We start from the raw sequence: 27422 nt of genomic DNA, 5'->3' as shown, positions 1-27422 counted from the left end.
GCCCCCTGGGCGGGGCCAAGGCCATGACGTGTCCGCCCCGTTCGGGGGGGCGTGGCCTGCCTCCCGTGACGTCACCGTGCCGCGGGGTGCGCAGCAGGTGCGGGCGGCGGCGCGAGACGCGCAGGGCGCAGGTACCGGGGCTCCGTGAGGGGCCGGGGGGCCCGGGCCGGGCCGGGCTGGGCGCGGCTGGGCTCGGCTGGGCTCGGCTCGGCTCGGCTCGGCTCGGCTCGGGTGGGAGATGCGGCGGGTGCGGGGAGCGGGGCCGCGCAGGACTGAGGAGGAGGATGAGGAGGATGAGGAGGAAGGCTCCCGGGGTGAAGGGCCGGACCCGTCCAATCCCTCGGAGCCGCGGCGGGTGACGGCCCTGGGGACAGCGCTCCGGAGGGATCGGGGCAGGAGGGGCCCACTGAAGCCCCCGGGCGCGTTCCCCGGCCCGGGGGTCCCGCCCTGCCTCCAGCGCGGCCGTGCGGATTTTGCCCGAAGGCTGCCCCCAGCAGCTCCGGGCTGGGGCTGGGGCTCCCCGCGCTGCCCTGTCCGCGGGGAGCGCGGCGCTGCCCGGCTGAGGCTGTGCGGGCACCAGAGCGGGTGGGCACGGGTGGCACTGATGCTGAGGCTTTTAGTGTGGAGCAAGAGGTATGGCAGCACTCGGAGTAAAAATAATAGTGCTGCATCGTGTGTTTTAAAGCCATTATGGTTGTCCTGGACTTGTGTTGTCTGTTCCTATAGCTGAGGACACCTCATTTGGATAATTAAATGTCATGGTGAAATAGGAGAATGAGGGAAGGACAGTACTTGTCTCCTGTCTCTGCCGCATGGATGTGCCAGCCCTTCTGACAGCAGTGGACAGCCCCGCTCTGTCCAGGCTAGTGCCAAGATCTGTCCCACTCATCCCAGCTTCGGGTGTAGCTTTATCTGAAAGGGAAAAAAAGAGGTGCTTTGTATGCCTGTGCTACGAGACGTGTGTGAACAACCTGACTGTAAATAGGGTAAGTCTGGGTAAGGTAGTGAGTGTGGGTGAGTTATAATGACTGTGCTGAGCAGCTGCCTTTTCCTTGTGCTGTGTAAATACGGTGATAGGGTACAAGGTGTGGGAAGTGCTGCTGTGCTAGCAATGGAGTATTTCTCATCAGTTGCTTAAATAATAAGTGACTCTTCCTAGAAGTTTTTAATGATGATAATAATTATAATACTATATCAGGTAGATGAGGAGGAGGCTGAAAACACTACGACTTTATAAATTTTTCTGATTGTATTTCAGTGCTTTTTGGGGACAGTCAGGGATTAATGTGCATGTTAGATAATAATCTTCTACTGCGCAGAATAGTGGTTTTACCAAGCACAGGAACTTCTGCGGCACAAAGTCTGCTACGCTCTTCCCCTTATTCACATGCTATAAAGGCCATCTTTGTTAAATACTGATTTGTCATTCCCCGAATGGTGTGAGAGCTGTAACTGATAATCTGCAGAGGCTGGTGGGTGTCCTTGCAGCGGAGGTCGAAGAGGAGGCTGTCCTGTAAAGGAGTGGCTCTGACAAGGGTGGGGGCTCTGTGTGTCTGAGCAGGCCCTGCGAGGCGATGCCCTGGTGTCAGCCAGAGCAGAGAGCTCTGCTGTTCTGCTGCCCTGTGCCCGCCCAGGTCCGTGCTACATTTAAAATTGGTAGTGGTTTGCTGCTCAGAAAACCAGAGGTGTTCAGTGAGTGTGAGCAGAGATGTTCCTGTAGCATTGCCCTGGAATGACAGTGAAGTACCTGGAGGGCTTTGTGTGCCATAAACAGTGGAGCTGCCTGTTCTGGGGTACTTCTGTGCAGGATCAGATGAATATATTACCAGTTGTTTTTTGTTTTTTTTTCCTGTGTGGGCAGAGAAAGTTTGTGTAACTCTGGATGTTCAAGAAACAGGTCTGCATTCCTCCTGTCTCCTGTTTGTGATCTCTCTGTGGCATGGCTGGAAGCTTGTCAGGGTTTCCTGAAAATTTCTCGTGGGAGCTGGAGCCTTGAATGGGCCGGTTCACTCATTCTCTGCTGTCAGTATTGATATTTTCTACTCTCTGGGTTGCGTATCCTGCCTTTCTCAACTTCCTGGTACTGACCTCAAACCCAATGGCTCAATGAGTAGAAAACAGCACCGTCATTTCTGGGAATAGGGGAAGATAGGAAGGAGCCCGAGTCATTCAAGCAGCCGGTCAGTATTGCCAGGCCTGGCATCCTGCCGGCAGCAGCCTGGCTTCCCGCAGGCAGCCCGGGAGCCTCCGAGCCTGCTCAGCGCAGCGTGGGAGAGGCTGCCTTCCCCAGCATTCCTGCTGAAGTGCTTGGCCTCACAACCCTGCTGAGGGGCAGGCAAATGCTGGGCTACCCTCACAGCTGTATCCTGGGAGTTCTTCCCAGCTGGGATCCCCCTGTGTGGAATTGCCATCACCACCTTGTCCTGGGAGGGAGCAGTGCTGTGCGCCATTGCCTGCCCACAGCTGGTTGGGATTGCAGAAGCTTTGGGGAATGGACCTCCGTGGAAGCATCTGGTCCGTTGTATTCCTTGTGCTGAACAAAAGCTGCTGTTTCTGTCACTTAAATATCAGAGAGAGAGATTTCCACCCTAGGATTATAATGTATTCTTGAGGCATTATTTGGTTTTACCAGCTATTGAGGGCAGTCCCCTGATGTGTGGAAGTTTTTCAGCCCCTGACAGTGTAAGGCAAAGGCTTTCTTGGTTTGGTGACCACTGGGAGAATTTGGGAGCTGCCGTGACAAGCAGACATTAAAGAGGATTTTTGCATATGCCCTACAGGCAAAGTAAAGCATCATGTTAGGGCCACATGAAAGATATGGAAAAGCAGAAAAAGTGAGAAAACATGGAGGGGGTGGAGAAATCTCAGTCTCATTCCATTTTCCAGCTTATCATGGAAATCTCTTTCTGAGTAACGAGATCTCAGCTGTAGAAAATGCCTGTATTTCTGTCTGCACACAGCAGCATAGCCGTGCCTTGGGGGTTGTGTGCTGCTACCAGTGGGCTTCTGCTTGAGGTGCTACAAAATGATCATGCTCTGGGTGGTATCTCCCACTTAATCCACCAGTGTTTCAGAGCTGGGGAAGTTATCCTGTAAGACTGCTGCTGTTCCATGGCTGGAATGCTGCCAGAACACCATCTGAATAGCATACAAATCTATTATCTCTGCTTACTTGCCACTCAAACTGTTTGTTTCCTGTTCTCTTCTCAGACCAACAAAGCTGCTTGCTTTAACTGTTGTTTGCAGGTCTAGTTTTACCTGACTAGTTTTTACTGAGTTTTTTGTTGTTTTGGTATTTGTTGCACCTTAAAACAGTCAGTACACCACTTTAGCAGCAACCTATAGTCATGTATTCCTGGAATTACCTAAGGCAATACATTATACAAAGACTTGAACAAGAGCAGTGCATGCAAAAGCATTCAAAACCTGAAATCAAGATGTTGATACTTCTCTCTGAAATTATTTTTGTGAAGGACTTTGCTTTTTGGTGTGTTTTGCCACAGGCACTGCTGTACATGGGCAGAGTCTCACCTGGTGTGTCAGCAACAAGTACCATGGTTGACACTACCTGAGGGGCTGGGAAGTGATGCTTTCCATCTTTGTAATTGTTAGTTCCTGGTGTTAAAGTATATTTCATCTAAAGGTTTTCTAAAACCTTTCATCAGATGTCTGAAAAACTGGACAATTTCCCCCCACAAAGTTGCAGTTCATGTAATAGTAGCAGGGCATTGGATTTGGATTTTTTTCCCACTAATGCTTTTATTGTAGGAACAATGTCAGCTTCATACTTTCCTTCTGCCATGCAGAACATGTAGATAGACAATGGGCAGGCAGTAAGTGATGGGTAGCATTTCTGAAGAGGTTTGTGTGTTGATAACAATTGATGAGACATTGAAATTTGTCTCAAGAAGGAAAATCCTGGCATACAATCCTGTGAGGGTGCATTGGTAAGAGTTCTGTGGAGATCTGTGAAGCTCCACAAGGGATGTTGCCTCTGAGGCAAAAATTGTCAGCGTGGCAGCCCTTCAGCACTGATCAAATCCTGATTTCTGAAACCTGGAAAAAACACCTGAAAATATGCATATCCATTATGGTTTTTCCAAGAAGGCAGGGCAGACAGTGGGACTGGGGAGCTGGGACAGTTTGTAGACACACCAGCATCAGCCTCAAACATCATTTGCACATTCCATTTTCACACATGGGCAGATTTCAGATCTCTAGAGGGCTTGGAGAACACCAGGAGGAGGGAATACCTGGCTCAGGAAGGTTAAATGCTTGTTCATCCAAACCACTGTTCAGTGCACAGAGCTGCCTGATCCCGTGCTACATGAGCAGCAGCAGCTGTTTCGTGCAGGAGATGCCTGACAGCCACTCAGCTAAACATGAGGAAATGCCCCTCTTCCTAAGGACTGTGAGTGTCCTGCAGTCCAGGACACCTCCTAAGGAAATGGGCTTGAACAGAGAAGTGGGTTTTACCTTTTCTTTTTTACAGAACAAAACTGGGATTTTTGCTTTTGCCTAGACCTGCATTTTGGAAATTAAAGTAGTTTCAAACCGCATTTGTCAGAAAAGGTGGGGGCAGCTCTTGTTCCCCCTTACCTATTAGTCTAGGCTGATGGAGCTACCTGGTGAAGTGGGAGGGCAAACCAGGGAGGAAGCTTTTCCTGGAAGCAAACTGGGCAAGAATGGAATCTCTTACAATTTATCCTTAACATACCTTTCATACAATCACTAAATGGAGCTGACAAATAAGCTGGTAAGAGGGAAACACGGAGCCAGTGCCATTTAAAAGCCACTTGTGCTCTTTTTCATTTGGATACTGTTCATATGAAATGTAATTTAAATGCTAGGCTGGTTGCCAGGAGCTGGATTGTTGATGTTAAATGTACTTTCCATTAGAGCTCTGTATTGGAAAACTGCTTCCTAGTGCTGCAGGCATTGGAAGGGGTGGGTTACATCAGGATGCCCCAGTTGTCCTTCTCAGGGTCTGGCCTCTCACCGTGCCCTCCATCTTCATCTCTGCAAAGACCAGCTGAATCAATACCTGCCATACCCAAAACGTGATTCCTCCTGACCACAGCAGCACCAGGTGCAGTGCTGATTTTGCTGTCCTAAAACCAAGCAACTTCTCTCCGTTAAATTCCAGGAATCTGCTAATTGCCTTTGGGTTGTTGTGGGGGGGTTTCTTCTGTGTTCCAGACTGCTAATTTTCTTTAGTTTGTTTGTTTGTTTAATTTACTAATCCCCCATTAGTTTTCATTGGGCTGTTTCTTGCACTGTTCCCTATGCAAGAGAAGGTGTTTCACCCTGTTTCAGCACCCTGGTTAGATTGTCCTCTCAGCTCACATGCACAGTTCTGTATTTAATGGATTCACCTGCCCTGGAGATTGCATTTGAAGGATCTGACTTGCAGGCAGCTGTCCATAGGGACTGGTATTTCTTTGCAGGTGGATTAGTAGCTGTAACACCTACTGTGTACGAATGCAGATGTACAAATGCATGCTCTCCTCAGTTTTGCCAAGGTCACAGGGTGCCAACAGGTCGAAGCAGATTCCTACTGCTCCCCCATCATTTGGGCAATAATTATGGTGGCCATAATTAGTCTGACCTCAAGGGATGTTTGGGAGTGCCAGCCTTGTACGTGGCCTTTTGGAGGGGGGAAAAGGGTGAAACTGGGTCACCTTGGCAGGCTCTGAGGGGTCTTTGTTTGGGCACCCCTTGTGCTAACAAAAAACTGTTCTTCCAACACACTTCCCCTTATTCTCTTCATTCTTGGTTGTTTTCATGCATCGTGTTACCTCCTGACCATAAGTCCTCCCTGTCCAGGCCCCCAGGCTCTGCCATAGGGCTGCACTTAATGGAGTGACGTAGCCAAAAGCCATCTAAATTAGGCTTAGGCTTCCTGTCCTTTTTTTCCTAGTTTTAGATGTGGCAACTTGTGGATGGTGAGACTTCCCCAAGCTGAAACCGAGGCTGTTTTCAGAGACTTGTGGAAGAGAGCGTGCGTTGTCACTTGGGTGAGCAGTGGGGTGAGCTGTACGTGTGCAGTGACAGGCTCTACAGGAGCTATTCCCACTTGGAAGGATCTCACAGTTGCAATTACATAGAGTGCAACTTGAGCTCTGTTTTTAGCTTGATGGATGGCAAGAGCTGCCCTGGGAGTGGGCTGGGAAAGGGGTGGGAAGCAGGAGACAGCTGTGGCACTGTGCAGAGAGAGTCTGCCTGCTTCCTCCTAGACAAATGGTGACACTAAAAGGCACAGCAATGGCTGGAAAGAATAATCAAGGAATGTTGCAGGCTCTGTTGAAACACACAGTCTTCAGCTCAGAAGAGGTGCCTGAAGAAAGAAAAAGATAATAAATTCATGAGTGTGCTGGAAGAGGAGGATCAGGAGCAATGACTAGTTCTGTAGCAGCTGCCTTGGTTTGCTGGCCTTGTACAAGGCAGTTAGTGTGAAGCAATCAGAAGTAATTTCACCTAATGGTGAAATTTGTTTCTCTAAGGATTGGTTGCCAAAATAGACAAGCTAAATATATATGTGTGTGTAGTGAATGCAAAGTATAATAGTTCTGTACTTGCATCTTTTGCTAAGCCTTAGCCAGAGCCAGGCTACAGCTGTAGAGGGACTGATATTCTCCCATAGGATGGTGGTTCTTGCCTGTTGGTACCTCTCTGTGTACATGCACATCTGGTGTCATGTGCATTTTCTATACAACACCGTACTTCAGTGACTTCTGGTTTGCAGACCTTTTGAGCAATGGTGCAGCCTTCTGGATGGGCTATGATAAGCAGCTTGTTTAAAAATGAAACCCTGCTGTTTGGGGTAGGGGAAATAATGTTTACTTAGCAGTGTGGAACAGAGGAGTTTGAATATAACTTAAGGAAACAATGATATACCAATGAACTTGCCCCTTAGCAAAAGTACTGATGCATGGGGAGGAGGAATAGGAACGTGGTTTGCCACTCTCTTAGATGGATTAGCAATTTCTCTATTGTTAAGCAGCAACAGACAGGGCAAATGCTTAGTGACAGTCAAGGAAATATCTTTGTTTGCAAGGAAGTCTCTTTGTAAGGCTGTGCAGGGACCATTGAGCTCTGTAGTGGCTCTTCCTGCTGGACCTCCTGCAGTGCCATGGAAAGCAAAGGGCTTTACTGGTGGTTGGCTTCTTTCTTTTGGGCTTTGCCTCTGAGAGGTGCTGAGCAGGAAAGCCACAGATACCAGCTCTGATGCAACCTCACAGGGGTTGGTCCTGATTGTAGCTCACACAGAATTACTGGTCAGGGTGAGAGCCCGCAGCAAAGCTTGGTGATACGTTTGACTAAGAGCTCAGGTATGTCCCTGAAAAGTATCTGCTTCATGATTCAAAGCCCTGCCATGCAAACACATACCCATGTGAGTAAATAGGGCTAGGAAGTGTGTAAAGTCATGTATGAGGTCATGAGGCTGAAGGAAATCTCAATGCTGTCACACAGCTCAAAAAGGGCAAGTAGAGATGTGTGTATGTGTAGCAATCTGGCAGTGAAACTGGGGGAAAAGGAAAGATTCTTTCCGAGAATTTAGGTTCCACAGCTACCACTTGGGTTTGCTGTTTGCCCTGATGAATTCTTCAGGAGTTTCCTCACTCATCACAGACAAATCCCCAGTGGCTACTGAGTGTTCATGCTGGACCCTCTCTTTTATCTCTTGCCTAATCTCAGTTATGTTACTTTACTCTCACTTGTGGAATATGCTCTTCTTAATCTCCATCTTTTCCTCTGTTCTGTTGTTCTGCTGTCTCTGCCCAGGCATCTGTACAGCTGTCAGTAGGCTGTGGCCAGTTTTCCCCTTGGTACCTCTCCCATATCAGCAGATGGAATCTCAGTTACTGCCTCCACTCCAAACCTGCCTTCTCTTCAAAAACTGTTTTGACATGGCTAACAGGGAGCTGGTTAACAAAGAGCATGAGTAGCTCTTTCTTGTTCCCTATGCTGCCACTTCCCTGTTTGCTCTAGCCACTGGATTTTTAACTCCTTCTGACCGTTTCACAGACATTTCTGCAGAGCTTCTGATGTGCAGGTTTTTTTTGTTCACCCCGCATGTCTGTAGGTTTTAACCAGTCTCTCTTCTTACCACAGTCTTTCAGGGGTTTCTGAGCTTTACCAGCTACACCTGATCTGCATCTCAGCCCTTTCTGCAGAGCTGCTTTGTTACCTGGGTGGTTCCACTGGCACCAAAGGGATTCTGGCATGTTCCTGTGCTGTTTGCACAGAGGCCAGGCAGGCTCCCTGCTTGGCTACCAAAGGGAGTGAATGGCCAGTCCTGATGGAGAAGGGTGGCCCCCAGCGGTCCCAGCAGGAGTCCCCGTGGTAGGGGAGCAGTGGAATTGCTGAGTTTGTTATTTGCTGACTGAATTTGAGTTCACAGCCAGCTGAAGAATCACAGCATCTGTTAAACCTTGCTTCAGCACTAAAATACCACTGATATTGAATGCAGATAAATTAATTTATGCATATGAAGGGACAGAAGGGAAGACTGACCTTCCCTGGAAAGGGTGGACTGAGTTGATCATCCTCTTGGGCAGAAGGACTTTGAAAAACTGAAGTGATCCAGATGCATCTGCTGGAGCTGGACAGTCCTCATCAAAGCAAGCTAAGCCCAGGGAGTTCTTAAGGTTTATGAGCAAAACATGGTCTGTTGTTTGCTGCCTTTGAATGCCTTGTGTGTGTGTATACAAAAACACATGTATTTGTACCTAGGGTGTGAAATTACACCCTTGAACAGAGAAGGGGGACATGGATGGAGCGGTCGTCCCCTGCCCAAGGAGCAGGCAAGAGGCTGGAGCTGTTTGATCTGGAACAGGGCCTTCCCACATGCCACCTCCCTGGTTTGGTGCATTCCTAAATTCAGGAGGGTGATCTCCTGATGGGGCAGGAGGCAGTTTTCCACAAGGCAGGCAGCAGTGCCCTGGATCCCCTTGTGCCAGGTGCAGGCACGGCAGCTGTACATTGGGTCAGGGAGGCTGAGCAAACCAGGGCTTCACAGGGTTGTCTGGGCCATGTCTGGGCACCAAATGGCTACTCTGCAACATGCAGTGGTCTGTGGGTATACACACACACACTCACTCACTCTGGCCTTGTTCTTCCCTGAAAACTTACTTTTGGATGTTATTTTGGGATAATTTTCTGGGTTAGATGAGCGTTAGTGGCCTGGTATGTCCCAGTTCTCTAATGATTGCATTGAAGTGAGTTGTAGGGCTTGCTGCCTGCCTTTCCCTGCCTCCCTGAAGAATTTCCTTGCTGGAGACTTGGTAAGGGCATTGCATTGCAGTGCAGTGGTTAAAGAGCCTTAAGTGTATGTTGTGCTTGTCAGTTTTAAAGTGAGTAGTTAAGTGGTCTGGCTAGCCTAGCAGTGGGGGGAAAAAAAACAGACCATAAATAAAATTCCTGTAATCCCTGGCATTTGGTTAAGCAGTTAAAACTCTTGACAAAGCCATTAAAAGACATCATCTGCAGGGTATAGCACTGCCTTAGCAGTTAGCTGGGACAACTTCTTTGTGAAGGGAAGAGGAGGAACAGACACTGATCTCTTCACTCTGTGACCAGTGACAGGACCCAAGGGAACGGCTGGAGCTGTGTCAGGGCAGGGTTAGGTTGGATATCAGGAAAAGGTTCTTTCCCCAGAGGGTCCAGGGGGCACTGAACAGGGAATGGTCCCAGCCCCAAGGCTGCCAGAGCTCCAGGAGCTCTTGGACAATGCTCTCAGGCACAGGGTGGGATTGTTGGGGCGTCTGTGCAGAGCCAGGGAATTGGACTGGATGGTCCTTGTCCAACTCAGCATGTTTGTGATGCTGTGACTGTGCCTGGCACACCAAGAGGAGCGCTAGGATGAATTCAGGTGAGTGACAGCTGCAGCCTGTGAGCCTCAAGGGCTTCACGGTGTCCTGCAGGGCGGGCCGGCAGCCGTGTCCCCTTGGAGCAGCCCCTGGATCGCAGGCATCGCGTGGGATCAGCCAGGCTGTGTGCACGGTGCCACTTGGCACCATCGTGCTGGCGACCTCCGGGCAGGAGCAAGGCGTAAACAAGCGGGAGCCTTGGGATCCTTCCTCGGGGAGGGGCAGCCGGCGCTCCGAGGCCATCAGACAGCAGGCTGTAAACAAACAGCTCCTTCCACGCTGCCAGGGACTGCGGCAGCTGAACGCGGCCCCAGCGGCTGGCCCGCCTGGCCTCTGCCCCGCGCACCGCGCTGGGCTCCGCCAGCCGCGCAGCGGTGGAACCCTGCGGGCTGCGTCAGCCCGAGCTCGCTGGATGTGCCCGTGCTTTCCGCTGCCCGGGCCCGAGAGGGGGAACGCGGTGCTGAGCACTCAGCCCAGCCCGGCTTCGTGCCCATCCCACTGCAATGCCATCCAAAGGGGATCCTGCTGGCCAGCCTCTCCCACTGCAAGCCAGCAGCAGCGTGCCTGGCCGAGGCAAATTGTGCTCCTGGTATTTCTCCCCGTGGCATGTGGGAGGAGGCGTGTAGCAAAGGGGTACTGGTGATCTGAATGCACCCTGTAATAGGGGAAGGAAATAGCAGGGTACAGCTGCTTCAGGCAGGAAGGTTCCTGAATTTGTAGGGTATTAACATACACTTCTGTTTCTCAGACAGGGAGAAGCTTGAGGAGCCTAATGTAAGAAATGGTTTGCTTAGTCATGCTGCTTAGAGGTTCATTAAAATTGCAGTATTGTGACAGTCTTGTCTTCTGATGGCTGTGCCATGAGTAATACATGACATAGGTTTTATGAGCATTAACTCTCCGAGGTGGCTTTAATGTTGCTTTTTGAATGAGGCTGAGCCCAAGGCCCTAATTTTTGTGGCTGCTTAATGATTCAGTTGTGTGTGGCTGGAAGACTACACAATGTGCTGGGGTACAGTGTCATCAGGAAATTATTCACATAGAGCCTTGCTCCAGAGTGGTCTGGAGGCTCTTAACAACTAGCAGAAGTGTAATGGACATTTGAATTCACTCCTTCTGTCAAAGCTATCAAATATGCCTGGAACAGGCTGCATTTTGCCATTGTTTTCCTTTCCATTATTGACAGAAACATGAAGTAATCACTTCTGAATCTCTCTTAAAAGCGTTTTAATCGTGAATGGAAGGAGAGGGTTTTGCTTTGCTGCTGCAAGACTTAGGTCTTAGAGTGAATAGCTGATGCAGGACTGGAAAGCAGCATGTTACTCCTGCTCAGCTAAACTTGTGTCACTTAGAGAAATCACTTCAACACCTTCCATGCCCCTGTGATAGGGTTAAAATTAAATTTGCTGCTTGACTAGGTATTTTGAAGTCTGTTTCTCACACAATGTAAGGCCTTTGGAGAGCAGTCTGAAATGGGACTCATATGGTCATGGATGAGCAGACAAAAGTAAACCAGTTGTCCTGTTTGTTTCCCTCTTTTGCAGGACAGATTCTGCATCCCACATGAGCTACGATAATCCTCCACCGTACCCCGGCCCGGGCCCGACTGCCCCGTACCCACCCTATGCACAGCAGCCAGGGGGCCCCCCCGGCCCCTACCCTGGCTATCCCCCCGGGCCCTACCAGCCAGGCCAGCCAGGCTACCAAGGATATCCCCAGTATGGATGGCAGAACGCACCTCCACCACCGCCAGGACCGGTGTACGCAGATGGGCCGAAAAACACAGGTATGGCTGGGCAGCTGCAGCACCGTGTCAGGGGCACTGGTTTGCCTCACATGAGTACGCGCTGACCTTGAAGTAAAGCGTTCACCAGCACCTGGCCCCAGTGGCCTTGGAAAAGGTGGAGACTTGTTTGAAGTGGCCATTTTGTTTACAGCTTGCTTTCACGCTTTATTTTGCTGTAGTGTCTCTCACAGTTCTCTCTGGTTGTTGGAGAATACTGCTGAACATCCTTAGTGCTGATTCCTCAAGGGAATCCTTATGCTGAGGTTGTTGCACAGGCTTTAGATTTGCCACAACTCTCATTCCACCTGTCTCAAAGGCTGCACAGTTAAAGCTTGTAATGTGCAAATGTACAATTTGTACTGAATGAATGGGCCTCGGTTTTCTGGAGCCCATCAGTATGTGTCCAAGTGATCTACTCGTTCCTGGGCATTTTATTTTCTTCTGAAGTTATTATCATTCTGTGGAAAAACCCAGATTTCTGGGGAAGGGGAGGAAGGATTGTGCACCTTCCCTCTGGCAGCTGGCCGGTCCATCTGTGTGCCACATCCCCACAGAATAGCACATTGGTATGCCCTGGCACCCACAGCTCTCCTGGGGCTTGCTGCAGGCTTGGATTGCCAGAGCAGAGACAGAGGAGATGATTAAAGGACCAGAGCTTCTCCTCCTTTCTATGAGGGGAAGCTGAGAGAGGCGGGACTGTTCAGTGGGTTTGAACAGTCTGGTGTGGGTCTGTCTGGAGGGCCTAAATTTTAGCAGTGAACAATTGGTGTGAGTGAATAAGAACCTGAATTGAGGGCAAATCATGAGTTCAACTTCCTCTGTAACAGAGTGAGACTCCTGCCTTTGAGGAGGAGGCAGCAGCATGGTGATGCTTCCCAACAATTCCACCACATGGACTCAAAGTGTCCAGGGTTTTCCCTGGGGTTTTGGGGTGGCTAAGAGATGTTTCTTAATACTAGGCAGGAGACAACTCCTTGTTTCCCATGTTGAACATCTTTGGTTGGTGCCAGTGGTTTGTTTTTTTTTTTTCTATAGCCACACAAAGGGATGTGCTGGCAGAGGCTGAGGGGAGACAGGGGCTGTGGCTTTGGACAGTCTGGCTTTGAGACAGTTCTGGTACCTTGGAAAGTTAAAGGATCTCATATCAAACTGGATCAGGGAACTGATGACACTGAATGTCCTCTGCTCTGCTCACAAACCTGGAGACCAGGACAAAGAAATTGGAGAGGACAAGCAGTGAAGTGTTTGAGCATCTTTCTCTGAGAGCCCAGCCCACTGAGAGCCCTCCAGTTCTGCAGGAGGTTTGATTTTGTTAAGCCTAAGCGAACACAACTTCAGCTCTGCAGAAGCAGCACTCTAACCCATAAATCAAAAACCTTCTGGTAAGCCTTGTCCTTGAACTGCCTTCCTGCAGCTACGGGTGGTCTCTGAACCCACCTTGGGAGCCTCTAATTTGCTCTGCTTTTGCAGAAGTGGATGTAAAAAAGTGATAGAGAATGGTTTGAGTTGGAAGGAACTTAAAGATCAGCCTGTTCCAGCCCCGTACTATGGGCAGGAACACCTTCCACTATCCCAATTTGCTCCAAGCCCCATCCAGCCTGGCCTTGAACGATTCCAGAGATGGGGCAGCCACAGCTTCTCTGGGCACCCTGTGCCAGGGCCTCACCACCCTCACAGGGAAGAATTTCTTCCCAATATCCATCTAACCAAGTCCTTCCCAGGGCTGCTTTCCATCCATTCTCCACCCAGCCTGTGTTTGTGCTTGGGATTGCCCCTACCCAGGTATAGGAACTTCTGCTTGGCCCAGCTGAACTTCATGAGGTTCACATATCCCCACCTCTTCAGCCTGTCCAGGTCCCTCTGGGTGGGACATATTTATTTTAAACACATTTGTTAATGTCTGCAAAGTGAAGTCAGGGCAATAATTTTGCATTTTTCTGCAAAAGGTTTCTTTGTCTTCGTTCTCCTCCTGTTAAACCCCTTCCACCCCGCCCCTTGCTCCTTTTTTGGCCAGTCAAACTGGAACTTGATCTTTGTCCTCTGTAAAAGACACTGCAAAAGAGCTTTCAAAGGGGCTTTGTTTAAGAACTCCAGGAGTGTCTAGTTTAGAGTAGATGTCTTTAAAAAAGCTAATTTTTTATAAATCTGTTACACTAGTGCTGTGTATCTGTAGGTGTGGTTGAACTCCTAATATAAAAAATTGACGTCTAAATTTAATCAAGGCACTGCAGTCAGCCTAGCTGGTCTAGTGTGACTCCATGTGGCTTGTCAGTTCCTGTGGTGTTTCCAAACAATTATCTGGGAAGAGTTACTGTGTGGATGCTTTCCTTTCAGAACAGATGTTTTGCTCTCCTACATGACTTTGCTTAATCTCATGAATTAAGCTATTCCAGGTAGTACATTAGTATTTCTGAGCAAATATGTGTCCACAGTGAAAGCTAGGAAATTTGCTATACTTTAAATTCTGTGCTTTACATTATTTTACTGTGTGGGCAGACTGCAAAGCGGGCTCTTATGTTGTAGATCATAGCCAATGTGCTAATGCTAATGCGTGGAAGTGATTACGTGTCATATTTTGGTCTTGGGTGGATCACACAGATGGAAATAATTACTGTTGAGCTCTTAGAATCTGATGGTAAAGTAGCATTTTATGGTGATGGTGTTTCTTCATCTTAATTTGTAGCCTGTCAGGAGTAGCAGTGGACATAGCCTGTCCACCTGGCCCTTGGAGAAGTCAAAAATCCTCACATGCCTCACTCCCTGTATTAAAGCTGCATCTGAGATGTAACAGGGAAGCAGCTTAACCTGAGTGCTGCTAAGGGTAGGAAAGAGAAAGTTCTTGCTCTTCAGTGAGCAGTGACTCTGCAACAAATAGGTGAGAAAGGCATGTCACCACCTTCTCAGTATGCCATTGGATAGGGGGACAAACCTAAAGGCTTGTTGGAGGAAGCTGCAGTCCAGAACAGCTCTGAAGAAGGAGGACGTGTGTGTTCCCCTCTGGACTGTCTGTGCAGGATTAGCCAACCACGAGGATGTCTGGGGTGCAGAAATCAGCTTGTGGTTATGTGTTGAGACAGTGGTGGTGGCCATATGACCACCAATGTGGCCACCCCCATAGGGCCCTGTGGGACAGGGAGACTGCAGCTGATCCCAGTGTTCCTTGTCCCCTTCTCCCAGGGGGGATGGAGTACAAGCTTGCACCCCCTCTGAGTCACCCCAGCTACCTCAGGGTGTGAAAGGCCTCAAAGCAAATGGTTTTTCTCCACATAAAGGAGCGGCAAGCTGCAGACTCGCTGGTGACTGGCTGGGGTACCACAGAAGCCCTCATGGATTTGTTTTTTTGGATGGATGGCTTTTAGGCTTCACCAGGTTACTGATACCAAAGTCTCCAAAGAAACCCCAAGTCTCACATCTTGCTAGGGCCAGCAGCTGACTTGGCTGTTGTTCATTAGAAATAAACAGCTTGCCCTTTGCCTTTAGGGATGATGATGTGTATGCTGAGCCTGAGGGACATTATTCTTAAGGGTGTCTGATTCAGCTTCCTAGCTCTGGGAACTGACGTGCTGATCCCTGCCTGCAGTTTTCCTGCTGCAGAGGCTGAGGGCTGACTCCGTGTCTGTCCACACAAAGTCCATGTGGGTGAGAGTTCCTGGAACAGGGCAGACGTGCCACGCAGTGCTTGGTGTGGGTAGAGGGAACCTGCCTGCCCCAGAACAAAGCTGGGAAGCACACAGCTTTAGCAGTGTGCTTCCTGGGTGCAGCATTGTGTAGGCAGCAGGTTCTTCTTGACAGCAGGGGCTTGCTTAAGAGGAAGAAAATACCTCATTCCTCCATGAGGTATGAGAAGATATCTCATTTCCCCACCAGTATTTTCATTATTTGTTATCAGCTGGCGTAAGGAAACCACGGTAACTGCTGACTGGTCAGCTGGTGCTTTCTTGTCTATGTAAATTAGAGGTGAAATGTAATGCAGCTGATAAAGGTATACTTTAAAAAGAAGTAGAATGAGCCAAAGTACAAAGTGACATACTAATTCTAAAAGTAGAAGCTGATGCTAGCAATTTGAGCAATTTCATTTCTACCCCTCCTCCCCGTTGATACATGCCAACGTAATGGATGAGGCTATGCCATGCTGTGCCAAAGGGAACCAGGCAGGCTCTGTCAGCAGGCACTGAAGGCAAACAGAGCTCAGGATTGCGTCTGAGCCATTGTACACACAGGGTGGAAATCTTATTCTGGAAGTTGATTACTTGTAGCAAAGCCGGCTGTGATAAGAGTAATAGTCACAGTGATGCTGTCTGCCTCTTAATGTTTGTCCAGCTGCAGGATAAACAGGTCACCTAGATACAGGCACTGCCTGCTGTGCAGGGCTGGATGGATTTTCCTCTTTACCTGTCTCTGTGTGGAAGGGAAGGGATTGGAATCATTCTGGTGAGGCTCTCCAGTGCCTTTCAGTGGTTACCCCCTTGCTTCCCAAACCGTGTAGAGCTGAGCCTTCCCCAGCAGGAGTTAATTTGGAGAACAGGCTTTCTGTCTGTTGACCCTTTTAAGTAGTCTGTCAGAGCATTTAGTTTAACTGCTCCTGTACCTTCAGGAGCTGCAACTACAGATGCTGGAGTCCTGCCAAAAAAGCCTTAAATCTTGCTTGGCAGTTGTCCTCTTATCTGCTTCTTATTCTTTAGTGTGCTTTAAAACCCAGCGTTCTCTCCTCCAGGACTGCTGTATCATCCCTCCCTCTGTCCCTGGCTGCACAAACAGCAGGGGCTGTTGGCTGGCAAACAGTCCTGGGGCTGCTGTCTCAGCTCAACTTCACTGCTTCTCACCCCCAAGGAGGGAGTAATCTGATAAAAAAACTGATGCAAAGAAAATTATTCCCAATTCAGGTCCAGTATCTGAAATCATGCTTCAGACAAACTGGTCTCAGGAGGCCAAGGCTGGCTCCAGTGTGGGCTGATTTAAATGAGGCTGCTGTTCCAGTCCTTGTCAGCTGGCACCAGGCTGGGTGAGGAGCAAATCGTGCACAGCCTTTTCCCAGCACTGCACAAACTGTGGGACTTGGCCCTGTGGAGGGCCAAGGAGGATCTCACTGGGGCAGCTCCCTTTTGCTTTAAACTGGGCTTTGTCCCTCCTCCTGTCAGTCACCCAGAACTCGACTGCAAGACCCTTGTAAGATGAAGTTTGTGCTGTGTAAATCCCTCCAAGCCAGGCCTTGTTTAACTCTGGGACTGATGCTGATTTTCAGTGTAAGCACTGACACAGGCTGAGGATTGTGCTGTTCTTAGCCCTACAGCTGACTAGGTTAAAAACATTTTGCCTTAACAGAAGATTAAGATTTTACTGATTTAAAAATTGTCAGAGGAAGTTTTCAAAATCCGTAGTTTTGGGAGATGTCTCTCATCTGTTGTAGTCTAGAAGCAGGCTGGAGGGTCTGTAGCCCTGAATTATTGTACATTTAAGCTGAGGGAAAGTTTATTTCTCGTATGACATGTCTCCTGTGCACTTTCTAACCTGTGTGCTGGGGGTTTGTGCTTTGGAGAGCTGGCTGATGCCTGCTGACATCCTGCCGAGACCCGAGTACTCACAGAAGGTGTGCTGACTCCTGTAAGGAATGCTTGTGCTTTTTAGAGAGGTTGAACCCTTCCCAGGCACATTGATACACCATAAATGCTGCTTAGTATCACTTCCGTTATTTCCAAGATCTCTTAATCCCATCCCTGAGTGTTCAGGTGAGGAAACAATATCTTTTCCAGCCCTGAGCTCAGCTGCAGGAAAATCTTCTGCCTGGTTCCTGCGGAGCCCTAACCTGTGCCTGGCTCCCAGGCTGGTGTGTGAGAGGGGAACAGCTTTGCCCAGTGCAGTGTTGGCTCTGGAAAGTGCTCGCTTTGGCTCGCCTGCACAGTGATTTCCCTGAAATGTGTGGCCTGCTCAGCTTCCTGAAAGCTGAAACAGCTCTCTGGGGTGAGCGTGAGAGCTGCTCAGAGTTACGGGAACAGAAAGGCAGGAATTTTCCGAGCCTGCTGAGCCAGGCGTGTGGCCGTGGAAGACGGCAGGTCTGATACCTGGTCAGAGTCTTTGTGGATCAGTTGTTTCTGCTTGAGCCCAGGCTGAAATCTGGGCTGGGTCAGCAGTGATTGTGTGGTGGCAGAGGGGATTTGCAGGTGGAAGTGCCTGTACTCTGTGGTATTTTCATTCCGTGACACTTGCTTTCTGCCCGGATGCCTCTGGCGGTAGCCATTTGTGTTTGGAGCTGGGAGTTGTGAAATTTGTTCTAAGCATTTTGCAGCTTTGGAAGATTTTTGCTTGGAAGTGGGCTATTGAATTTCCATCTGGCTCTGGTGTCTGTGTCAGGACTGTACTGAGGTATTTCCTGAAATCTGAGTGTGGTGTCGGTAGAGACTGCACACAGTGAAAGCCTCTGGGCAGGAAGGAGTTGGGGGGCTGGGAAATAACAGGCCTGAAGCTGTTAGGCATGAGCAAATACCCTCAGAGAGGAGAAAGAACAATTAAATGCCTTCCTTGCCAAGGGAGTTAGATCTCGTCTGTGCCCAGGCTGTGCCCTGGAGGCCTCCTGCAGAGAGGAGCCTTGGTGGCAGCTCATATGAAAGTTTAGTCCCTGTTCTCCAGCCTTGCAATCTCTTCTTCTGCACCTGCTGCCTGTGAGGGGTTTATTTCAGGAGAAGTGGATGTCTGGGAGGTCATGGCTGGGTGGCCCTTCCTCCTGCAGCTCTGGGTCTGCAGACCAGAGTGTACACCTCCAAGAGGGGCTCAGGGACATTGGATTTCCTGTTGCTGTCACTTCTACATCCCTTGGATGCACTTGTGCTGACTTTCCCTTCTCTGGCCTCCATCCTGAACAGAAAAGCTTTCCAAGGACCTGGGTGAGAATGGTTTGAAGGTAAAAGATGCACAGGCAGACAACACAAAATCATTCTAAGTGGTGGTGAGTAAGATTTCTTGCTTGCTGAAGAAAAGAAAACAAAGCTCTTGGTGCAGAAATGGTGATAAAACCCACTTAATTGACAAGTGGGAAGAGGCTTATGAGTCCCTCCTCTGCTGTGCGCTCCCTCCCAGATGAGACTCTGGTATTAAGTAATACTCCTGCTCTGACCAGCTGTTCCCATGGCAAACAGCCATTCTGATGCCACAGGAAGGATTTTGGGGCTGCAGAAGCAGTGACTGGTAAATTACCCACTGCTGCTTCCCCTCACGTGCCCCGAGCCTTGCCTCATAGCCAGGAGTGCAGGTGAGGAGTCTGTGGTGGCACACAGCTGGGCCAAAGGAGAGTAAACTTCATGGCACTGGGATTTGAGCCCTCCCAGAGGGTGGTGGGTGCTGGGCTGTGCCCTCCACCTCCTGCTGCCCAGGCACTGAGCCTGCCCCTTGCTGCCTCTCTGTGCCTGGATGTCACTCGTGTCATACCTGGGATACCCAGGCAAGGGCCTGGCCCTGTGATGTGCAGCAGGACTCCTGGGAGAGCTGGTGGAGCTCAGGGACTCTCAGGCACCATCACTACCTCCTGTAGGTGAGGTGGTACCTTGACAGTGATGCCTGTGTCTGGATCCTGGGAGAGGATGAACTGATTCTGGCATCAAAGCCCTTGTACTGCAATCCTTGTAGACCCAGTAAAGCACTGCAGTAAGGCACATTGCAGTCTTAAGGTCACGATTTTAGTTTATGCCAAACTGGGTGAAAAGTACAGCTCATTCCTTTCCTTCATGGAACTAATGATTAACGTATCAATTAGGTGTGAGAAGAAACAAAATGTATATGCTCAAGATAAAGTAGACTGTACATGAAATAAGAAGGTATTGTAGTATTTGTTTTTAAAACAAAGTGGGAGTTGTTTGCACTGGTTTGTGCAGGCCACTGCTGTGTGATTACAGGGAGTGATACCATTTTCAGGGTAAGCATGATTCATTGTGCTCTACGCTCTTTAAGGCTGATTAGGAGGTGGGAGGGTCTCTCAGTTTATACCTTCTCCCATCCTGTTTTAGGAAAAACAATGAATCCATCAAAAATCGAGTCTAGAACTGAGTGCTGTCTAGTGCCTCCAAGAGAAATCACCCTTGTTTCTCTTCTTTTGGGGACCATCAGGCTTCTTTTTGTACTGATGAGGCCCCTTTGTGCTTTAGGAGGTGGTTGGAGTGCCCAACCTTGGCCAAAATAGAGGCACAAAGCAGCTGATGAGGTCCCCAATAAGGCTCACCATAGAAAACTGGGTGGCTTTAGCTTGGAGGCACTCAGACACTGAGGAATCTCACAAAAGCCACAATTCCCTTCATTGGGAGGTTTTGGATTGGGTTTGGATATGGTGTTTGTGGGGGTGACATTGTGTTTGTACAGCACTACTGCATGGGCTGGGAGGAGTGGGTGAAGCTGCTGCCACGTGCTCTTGATGTCCTCAGGTACTTGTGTCACTCTGTTAGTGCCCCGAAGCCAACGGTCAGGTGTCCAAAATGAGCAGATGGATGTAGGGTGTCTCCAGGCTGCTGAGAGGCTGGGCTGGGAGCAGTTCATCCAGCCTGTCTTTGAGCTGGTTTTCAGCTTGCATGCTTTGGTAGCTGTAACTGGACAGCTGACCTCCCTTTGGCTGTCCTGCTCTCCTGTCCTCTGTGAGCCCCACACCCAGAGCAGAAAAGCTGTTTAATGCTGTGTATCTGTGGTTAAAATCCCTCTGGCAATTTGTGTGGTGACAGCGACAAAGCTGCAACTCCTGAAGCATTGATGTGGCTTCACAGAAAGCTTCACAAACTATGATGAGGGGTGGCTGTCTCTCTTCAGAGCATTGCCCAGATGCTCTCCAAGTGTGAAAGCTCCAGTGTTGATGGTGTGCACACTCAGACTGCAGCAGTGGCAGAGCTGCCCTCGAGACTTGCTCTCCTTGGAGAGGAGCTCTGCAGTGGAAGGGAGCAGCCTCTCAAATGTGTATTTCAGGTGTTCTCTTTGGGGCATTCATTGAACTTGGAAGGTGAGTGGGTTTGTTGAAGTACCACAGCTGCCTGCCATGGGGGAAAAACACAGCTTTTTTTCAGAGGGTTTCTAAAGAAAGGTGCTTTTGCCACAATGTGCTGCTGGTTTAAATGGCTCCCAGCTTTTAGCAGAAGAAAGAAGAAGAAGAGGGAACAAACATGAGTGCTGTTTCACTATTTCTAACAGAAAGGCTCACCCCAAACCCACGGTGAGTCCTTGAAAGGCCTTGACATGGCTGCTGTCTCTTGTCCTGTCCTGCCCCCAGCTGTTAGTGGGCAGCTGTGCCTGTTCTTCGTCCAGCTCTGGGCAGCCCCTTCCAGCACAAGCCATGGCAGCAGTGCCAGGGGGCTGGCTGACAGGGACGGGGATGGGGTGATGCCCATGGACACTGTGACCCCCTTGTGCAGAGGGGCAGCGTCCAACACGAGCCAGCTGAGAGCCGTGGGGAGAGCGCCCGGCTCCCTCTGCATGGGCCCAAGCTTGGGAAAGCCTTTTCCTTCAATATTTCAGCAAGTGTTTCATAACAGCACTTTGTACGTGCCTTGAACATGCTTTGTCGGCTGTCCCTGACACTTGGCTGTAGCTTAAAACTTCTAATGGATTAATCATAAATACTTCAGGCAGACACTTCTTGCAGTCCTGGACAGCTGATTTTAACTGGCAAAGGGCAGCCTCCTCCTGCAGTGTGGATCTGGATGTCTCAGGGCGCTGGAGCCCTCTGTTTTGGGTATGGCAATGCTCTGGCAGCAGCAATCCAGCTCCCCATGGCTCAGAGATGGGGCAGCTTGAACCTGACAGCTGGTTGGAAGCCAGGGCTGTGTCAGGGCTCCAGCACAGGGATGTCACCATCTTACACGGGACTCTTGGAGCATTTGGTTTGTGTTTTACTTCCACTGATTGTAACAGAACCTTCTTAGAGCAAACAAACACACCAAAGAGGTGCTTGTTTAGAGCTCCTGGATCCACGAGGTAAATAAAGTCCAGACCAAGCCCCTGGGTCACCTCTCCATGACAAACAGGCAGGGGACAGAGCTGCTGGCACGCTGCTGTGTAAGGTCAGGGCTCCAAGCCTCCGTGTTTTCTTTCCAAGTCTTCCAGGCGTGGCTTTGAGTGCAGGGACGAGGGGGAGGCCTGACCAAAGTCCTGTCTGCCATGTGACATATTCCCCTTGGGATAGGATGGGATGGGTCTGTGGTCCACCCTTTCAGGGGGATGAAAGAGGCAGCCGGGGTGCCAGGCTCACAAGTCACGGACCTTGTTCTGCACTCCTTGCAGGTGTGGCAGGGGCTGGCCCTGGGCACAGCCCTGCCCTGCGCTGGGGGCAGGAGGTCGTGCAGCCTCCCCCCGGCAGCAGCACAGGGAGCCAGGTTTCCATCAGCTCCTGCTCTGCTCCTGCTGGGAGGTGCCAGCCAGGGGTGGGCAGGGACAGCAGCTCCTGAGGGAGGAGAGTGCATGGCACCTCTCCTGCCCCAGCACAGCTTGTCACAGTGCTGCCACCTTCTCCTGGGGCTGAAGGGAGAAGGGTGCCTCCATCCTGACATTCCCGGAGCAAGGGCTGCAGGCGCTGTGACTGAATGGTCAGAGGGAAGGGGGACAGCAGTGCTGTGCTGATGCCGTGCAGGGGCTCCCCTGGAGCTGGGCTGTGCCTGGGCAGACGATGCCTCTTCTCCTTTATTCCCCTTGATGAGAGGGAATCTGCCTGAGGCTCGGGCACAGGCTGTCCCCAAGCACAGACGTTTGGGGGGTACTGGATTCCCCCTCTCTGCCTCACTTGGTGGTGTCAGGGTCGTGGCATCATGTAAGCTGGAGCACATCATCCTCTGCCCATCGCTCTGCAGAGCTGAAGCAGTGACTGGGGAAGGGTTTCCTGGGCACAAAGCAAGCTCATGGGAGAGCCAGGCCGGTGCCATGAGCTGTGTGCTGCCCAGGCTTCTGCCTGCCAGCACCGTGTGTCCAGCGCTAGCTGCCTGCCTGACTTGGACTCCTGTGTGAAGGCATGTTTCCCACACAGCAGTCGGAGCCAAGAAAGCTGTCAGGAAGGACAGTCACCTGCCTGCCCTCAGACTGATGCAGTTCTGGGTGTGGCAGCCTGGGCTCGGGGAGGAGGAACCAAAGATAAGCTGCTCCTCTGTCCTAATGGGCCTCAGGAGCTGGCACAAAGAGTGAGCAGCACACTGGCCTTAAGGAGGAGACCCTGCCTGGAGAGCTCCATCCAAGCCTGGGGCTCCCTCCTGTGTGCTCAAGCAGTTGGCAGTGTGCAGTAAATCCCAGCAGACTGCCAGGAGCCTCTGGCAGAGACGGTTTCTGTTCGTGAGGTGATGCCTGGAGCGTTTGGGCACCTGCCCCTTGGCCAGCGGGTTGTCACTGCACTGCCACCTCCTAGCCTGTGCCTCGGGTGCTGAGCTGACAGAGCTGGGAGTCCCCTCACGTGCAGGAGGGCCACAGAGCTGGAACAACGACTGATCCCTGTCAGGACGAGTCCCTGCCCTGTCATCCTAGGGAAGGAGGCAGTCCTGTGTGCGGCTGGAGCCGTGTTGGGGAGCAGCTCCTCCTCCAAGGGCGCTGAGCAGTGGCAGCCTGAACGGACGGGCGGACAGGCTGCAGATGTGCCTGCAGCCGGGGAAGCTGGCACCTCCTGCAAAGCTGACCTGGGGGCCGGGCCACAGCCGCTTCTTGTCCCGCTCTGTGTGCCGTGCCTGCGCCCGGCGGTGGCGCTGCTCTGTGCCTCACTGCCCCTCTGTGCCCGCAGTGTACGTCGTGGAGGAGCGGCGGAGGGACGACACGGGCGAGAGCGCCTGCCTGACGGCGTGCTGGACCGCGCTCTGCTGCTGCTGCCTCTGGGACATGCTGACCTGACGCCGCTGCCGCCCCGCCGCTCACCGAGAGCTATGCAGGCTCCCCACTCCTGTCCCGACTTCTTTCTGTTACTGTAATCAACGCTCTGCTTTGCACAGCCAAGAGTTCCCGTCTGTCCGTCCTAGCGCCTTGTCGGGGTGGGGGGTGCACTCCTTTATTTTAGTAAAGGAAAAAAAAAAACCCTTTTTAACATTTCTAAGACTTTTGTTGTAACTTTGAAGAATGTGCTAATGGTGTATTTCAGCCAAGGGCATTCTGATGAAATGTGTATTTACCAGTTGAGATTTTCGTAGCCCTAGAGACGAAGACGTACGCAATAATTAAAGCCAACGGTTGATTTTTCTTCACTAGGTCCCGGCTGTTTCAGTGAATCTGTCTGCAGGGTGGGCATCCCCTCTGGTGCTGTCTTTGGCCTCCTGTGGGCACTGACTCTGTAGGTGGGAGCCCTTGGGCACCTCCAAGCCCCTCATCCCACACAGCGCAGCACAGTCAGGTCTTTATCCTTATGTTTCTCCCTCTGGAACCAGGGCCCTCTCCAGCAGCTCCTGAGACAGCAGAGCTGGGAGAAGCACAGGCTGGGCTGCTGTGTGTGCCCCAGCAGCTCCTGGGCCAGGGCTGGTCCCAAGCTGTGATCCATCATCCGGCACTGCAGAGCAGAGGCTTGCGGGAGGTAAATTAATGAGAAGAGAAAAGCCACGGATTAATCTAGTGCTGAGGATTTAGAGCTGAAGCTCTTCCATGGCACGTCTGGCCAGAAAAGGGATACAAAGCTTTTGAATGCAGAAAAGTGGGGAAAACCTGCTGCTGGTTCCATGGGGGTGTGTCCCACCCTGCTGCTCCCCCAGCCTTGGGAGCAAAACCTGCCTGGTGTCCTGGCACACACCAGCTCTGCGTGGCACTGCCTGGAGCTCACCCAGGGATCTCGCCCTGTTTGCCAAGGACATTCCCTCGCTGTCCCTTGGTCGTGCAGCCTGGGGGCTCGGTACAGCTCACTCTGGGCCCAGCACTGCGGTTTGGGGCTCTGGTCTGGGGCAAGCTCACGTGTTTGGGGCTAATGAGAGTCCCTTGCAATCCCCTGTCCCTAGGAGCCTTCTTCTGGGGGCTGCCCCTCTGCAGCCGTAAGCTCAGGGCTGTGGCCTGGTTCCCAGAGGTCCCTGCCCTGGGAATGAGCACTGTCACCTTCCCTGTCACCTCCGGGGCAGCTTGGCATCTGTCAGCAGTCAGGAGTGGAGTCCCTGGGTCACCCTCCGTGGTGGGGGGAAGGTGGGGCAGCGAAGGGCCCGCCCAGAGTGAGCGAGCACCCGTGCGCCTATGGAGTGACAGCACCGGGGCGGCAACGGGACCTGGAAACGCCGAGATCCCGGGAGCGTCTGGAAGGCGCTGGGAGAGCGGCGGGGCCGGGCCCGTGCGCTGCCCGCAGCGGCCACACGGTGGCGATGTCCGACCGCGCACCGCCGGGACAGCGGGAACGGAGTGGGAACGGGGGAATGGAGCGGGAACGGGGGAATGGAGCGGGAACGGGGGAACGGAGCGGGACAGCGGGAACGGGGGAACGGAGCGGGAACGGGGGAATGGAGCGGGACAGCGGGAACGGAGCGGGACAGCGGGAACGGAGCGGGAACGGAGTGGGAACGGAGTGGGAACGGGGGAACGGAGCGGGACACAGGGAACGGAGCGGGAACGGGGGAACGGAGCGGGACAGCGGGAACGGAGCGGGAACGGAGTGGGACAGCGGGAACGGAGCGGGAACGGAGCGGGAACGGAGTGGGAACGGGGGAATGGACCGGGACAGCGGGAACGGAGCGGGAACAGGGGAATAGAGCGGGAATGGGGGAATGGACCGGGACAGCGGGAATGGAGCAGGACACAGGGAACAGAGTGGGACAGAGGGAATGGAGTGGGACAGAGGGAATGGAGTGGGACAGAGGGAATGGAGTGGGACAGAGGGAATGGCCCAGGGCAACAAGAATGAGTTGGAGAAGTGGAATGACCTCCCGGCACAGGCTGGCAGGGCCTGAGCCAGTTCCCATGCCTGTGTCTGTGCCTGTGTCCACGTCTGTGCCCATGTCCATGGTTGTGTCTGTGCCAGCCCTGCCCACCTCCCTCTTCCCCCACCACCCCTCCCCAGCAGAACCTTCCCCCGTGCCCACACCAGGCAGTGGATATCCACACGATGAGGGTACAACAGGGGCCCTGCAGGCCCCTCACCCCAACTCCTCCCACCACCCCATTTCTCCATCACACGCATGCAGGGAAAGCAGCCACAGAGACACGTGCTGTGTTTTATTAAGGTGGCGTGGGGGGTCAGGCAGTGGGGATCAGCCCAGAGCAGCCAGCAGTGCCACTACTGTGCCCTGCGGGCCATCAGCATCTCCCGGATATTGTCTTCTGCTTCCTTCACGCTCCGCTCCAGGTACGACTTCTTCTGCTGCAAGGCAGAAACCAGAGGTAAGTCAGGATCCCCCCAGCCCTGCCAGCACAAACCTGGGTACCAGGGCCCAAAGCCACCCAGGCAGAGCCGTGGGTGCTGGCTGGGGCACCCACCACACTGCAGGTGTCCCACGTGGGGACAGCAGTTACGCATTCCCAGAGGCACAGGGGCAGGGCAATGTCTACACAGACTGAATTTTGTTCCCCCCTGAGACCTTCTCAGAGCTGCCAGGGCTGTTGCAACAGTGGCACTGCAAAAAGTAGGAGCCATGAACCTCAGCAAGGAAGGGAATCAAATCAGATCCTGTAACTCTTGGAGCCTAGAGAGGGACTGACATGCCAAGGCCTCCTTATGGAGACACAGCACAACCCTCTCCTTGGGCACAAAAGGTTCTTTTTCCCAGCTGGGCCATTTTCTAACCCTATATCCTCCTTTCTATCAGCAATTCCCTGGCATCATCACCAAATACGTGTTTCCTTAATCATCTGTAATTAGGCTGGGCTTGGCAGGGAAGCAGCCCCAAGCCGTGCATCCCAAGATAGGAATTCGGTGTGCAGCGATTTTTCCTGCTAGTCTGGGTGCTCCTCTGTGGCTGGAAAAATCAGCACTTGGCTCTTTTGACTATTTTCTCTGGGTTTCCAAACAACAGACACAACAGTCTCCTCCGGCGTTGCTGTGAGCACCGGCTCCCATGCTGCCCATGTAAAGCCCTGCCCTGGGCCATGCCAGCTCCCAGTAAGCACTGGCAGGATTGGCATTAAATTCCAGGAGTCCAGGCCTCCACCCAGAGCATCCTGCCAGAGGCTCTGCCAGTCTTCAGTCCCTGGAGCCCAGTACAGCAGTGCCCCCAAAGCCCACCCAAACCAAGGACAGGTGAAGGGCAAGAACTGCTGCTGCTGCCCTGAGAGCCCCACCCTGACCTCTGTGAGCCCATGGGACTTGTAATGCTGAAAATCCATTAGCCCGTGGAGCAGACCTGCTGCCACCACTGCCCCTCTGTCCCCCTGCTGTGGCACAGCTGCACGCTCAGCTGGAATGGCCCTGCCGGGAGAACACCTCTCCCAGCCCTGCTTCCAAAGGCTGAAGGGTTTGTATTTAAATCCTAAAGGCTGCTTGTGACAGCCGGGGCCAGGGTTATGGCCCAGGGTTCCTTGTCCCTCCCTGTGGTCCCCAGGCACGTGGCGTCTCTTTCGCTTACAGGAACTGCTTTTGAGGAAACCACAGGGAGAAGAGCAGCCACAGGTTCCCACTGCCAGTAACTCAGTGACACACGAGCAGGACTCTGTCACCGCCGCGCTGTCCCCACGCTGCCCACACAGACAGCGAGGGATTTCACACATAGGGAACCGAGTCTGAGGGCAGCAAGAGGACACAGGCCCAAAGAGCCCTTGTGGCTCAAAGCTTCACTCGCTCTGCTGACCAGAGGAGAGTGGCAGCAGTACAGCTGACTTCTAGGGAGTCATTTTTTCACTAGAGCTTTTTCTTAATACCATTAAATTAGAGCATG

General features: G+C 51.8%; 2 protein-coding genes across 4 annotated transcripts in view; one reads left to right on the top strand and one right to left on the bottom strand.

Moving 5' to 3' along the window:
• On the top strand, positions 1-23831 carry CYSTM1 (cysteine rich transmembrane module containing 1). 3 transcript variants are annotated; one of them, XM_068205580.1, is made up of 3 exons: positions 1-131; positions 11417-11658; positions 23378-23831. In XM_068205580.1, exons 2-3 carry the CDS (start codon positions 11436-11438, stop codon positions 23482-23484), a joined length of 330 nt encoding a protein of 109 aa, XP_068061681.1. In that variant the 5' UTR covers positions 1-131; positions 11417-11435; the 3' UTR covers positions 23485-23831. The 3 variants fall into 3 exon arrangements, with proteins under 3 accessions (XP_068061681.1, XP_068061682.1, XP_068061684.1); XM_068205581.1 differs by lacking the exon at positions 1-131 and adding an exon at positions 9732-9874; XM_068205583.1 differs by lacking the exon at positions 1-131 and having other exon boundaries at positions 11413-11658.
• Positions 23832-25746: 1915 nt separating this feature from the next.
• The window catches only part of PFDN1 (prefoldin subunit 1), a 31560-nt gene continuing 29884 nt past the window's right edge, over positions 25747-27422 (bottom strand). Inside the window, exon 4 of the mRNA XM_068205577.1 lies at positions 25747-25912. Within this exon, the coding sequence (XP_068061678.1) occupies positions 25829-25912 (84 nt within the window). The 3' untranslated portion in view covers positions 25747-25828. The remainder of the gene's footprint in view (positions 25913-27422) is intronic.

Source organism: Anomalospiza imberbis, chromosome 15 (assembly GCF_031753505.1).
Source record: "Anomalospiza imberbis isolate Cuckoo-Finch-1a 21T00152 chromosome 15, ASM3175350v1, whole genome shotgun sequence".
NCBI classification, from domain to species: domain Eukaryota; kingdom Metazoa; phylum Chordata; class Aves; order Passeriformes; family Viduidae; genus Anomalospiza; species Anomalospiza imberbis.
This window is presented reverse-complemented; position numbering and strand designations above follow the sequence as displayed.

Bases quoted from the DNA above. Each gene is read 5' to 3' on its own strand.
- CYSTM1 (XM_068205580.1), top strand. From the start codon at position 11,436: ATGAGCTACGATAATCCTCCACCGTACCCCGGCCCGGGCCCGACTGCC. The intron at 11,659-23,377 runs GTATGGCTGGGC...CTGTGCCCGCAG, and splicing joins AGATGGGCCGAAAAACACAG to TGTACGTCGTGGAGGAGCGG.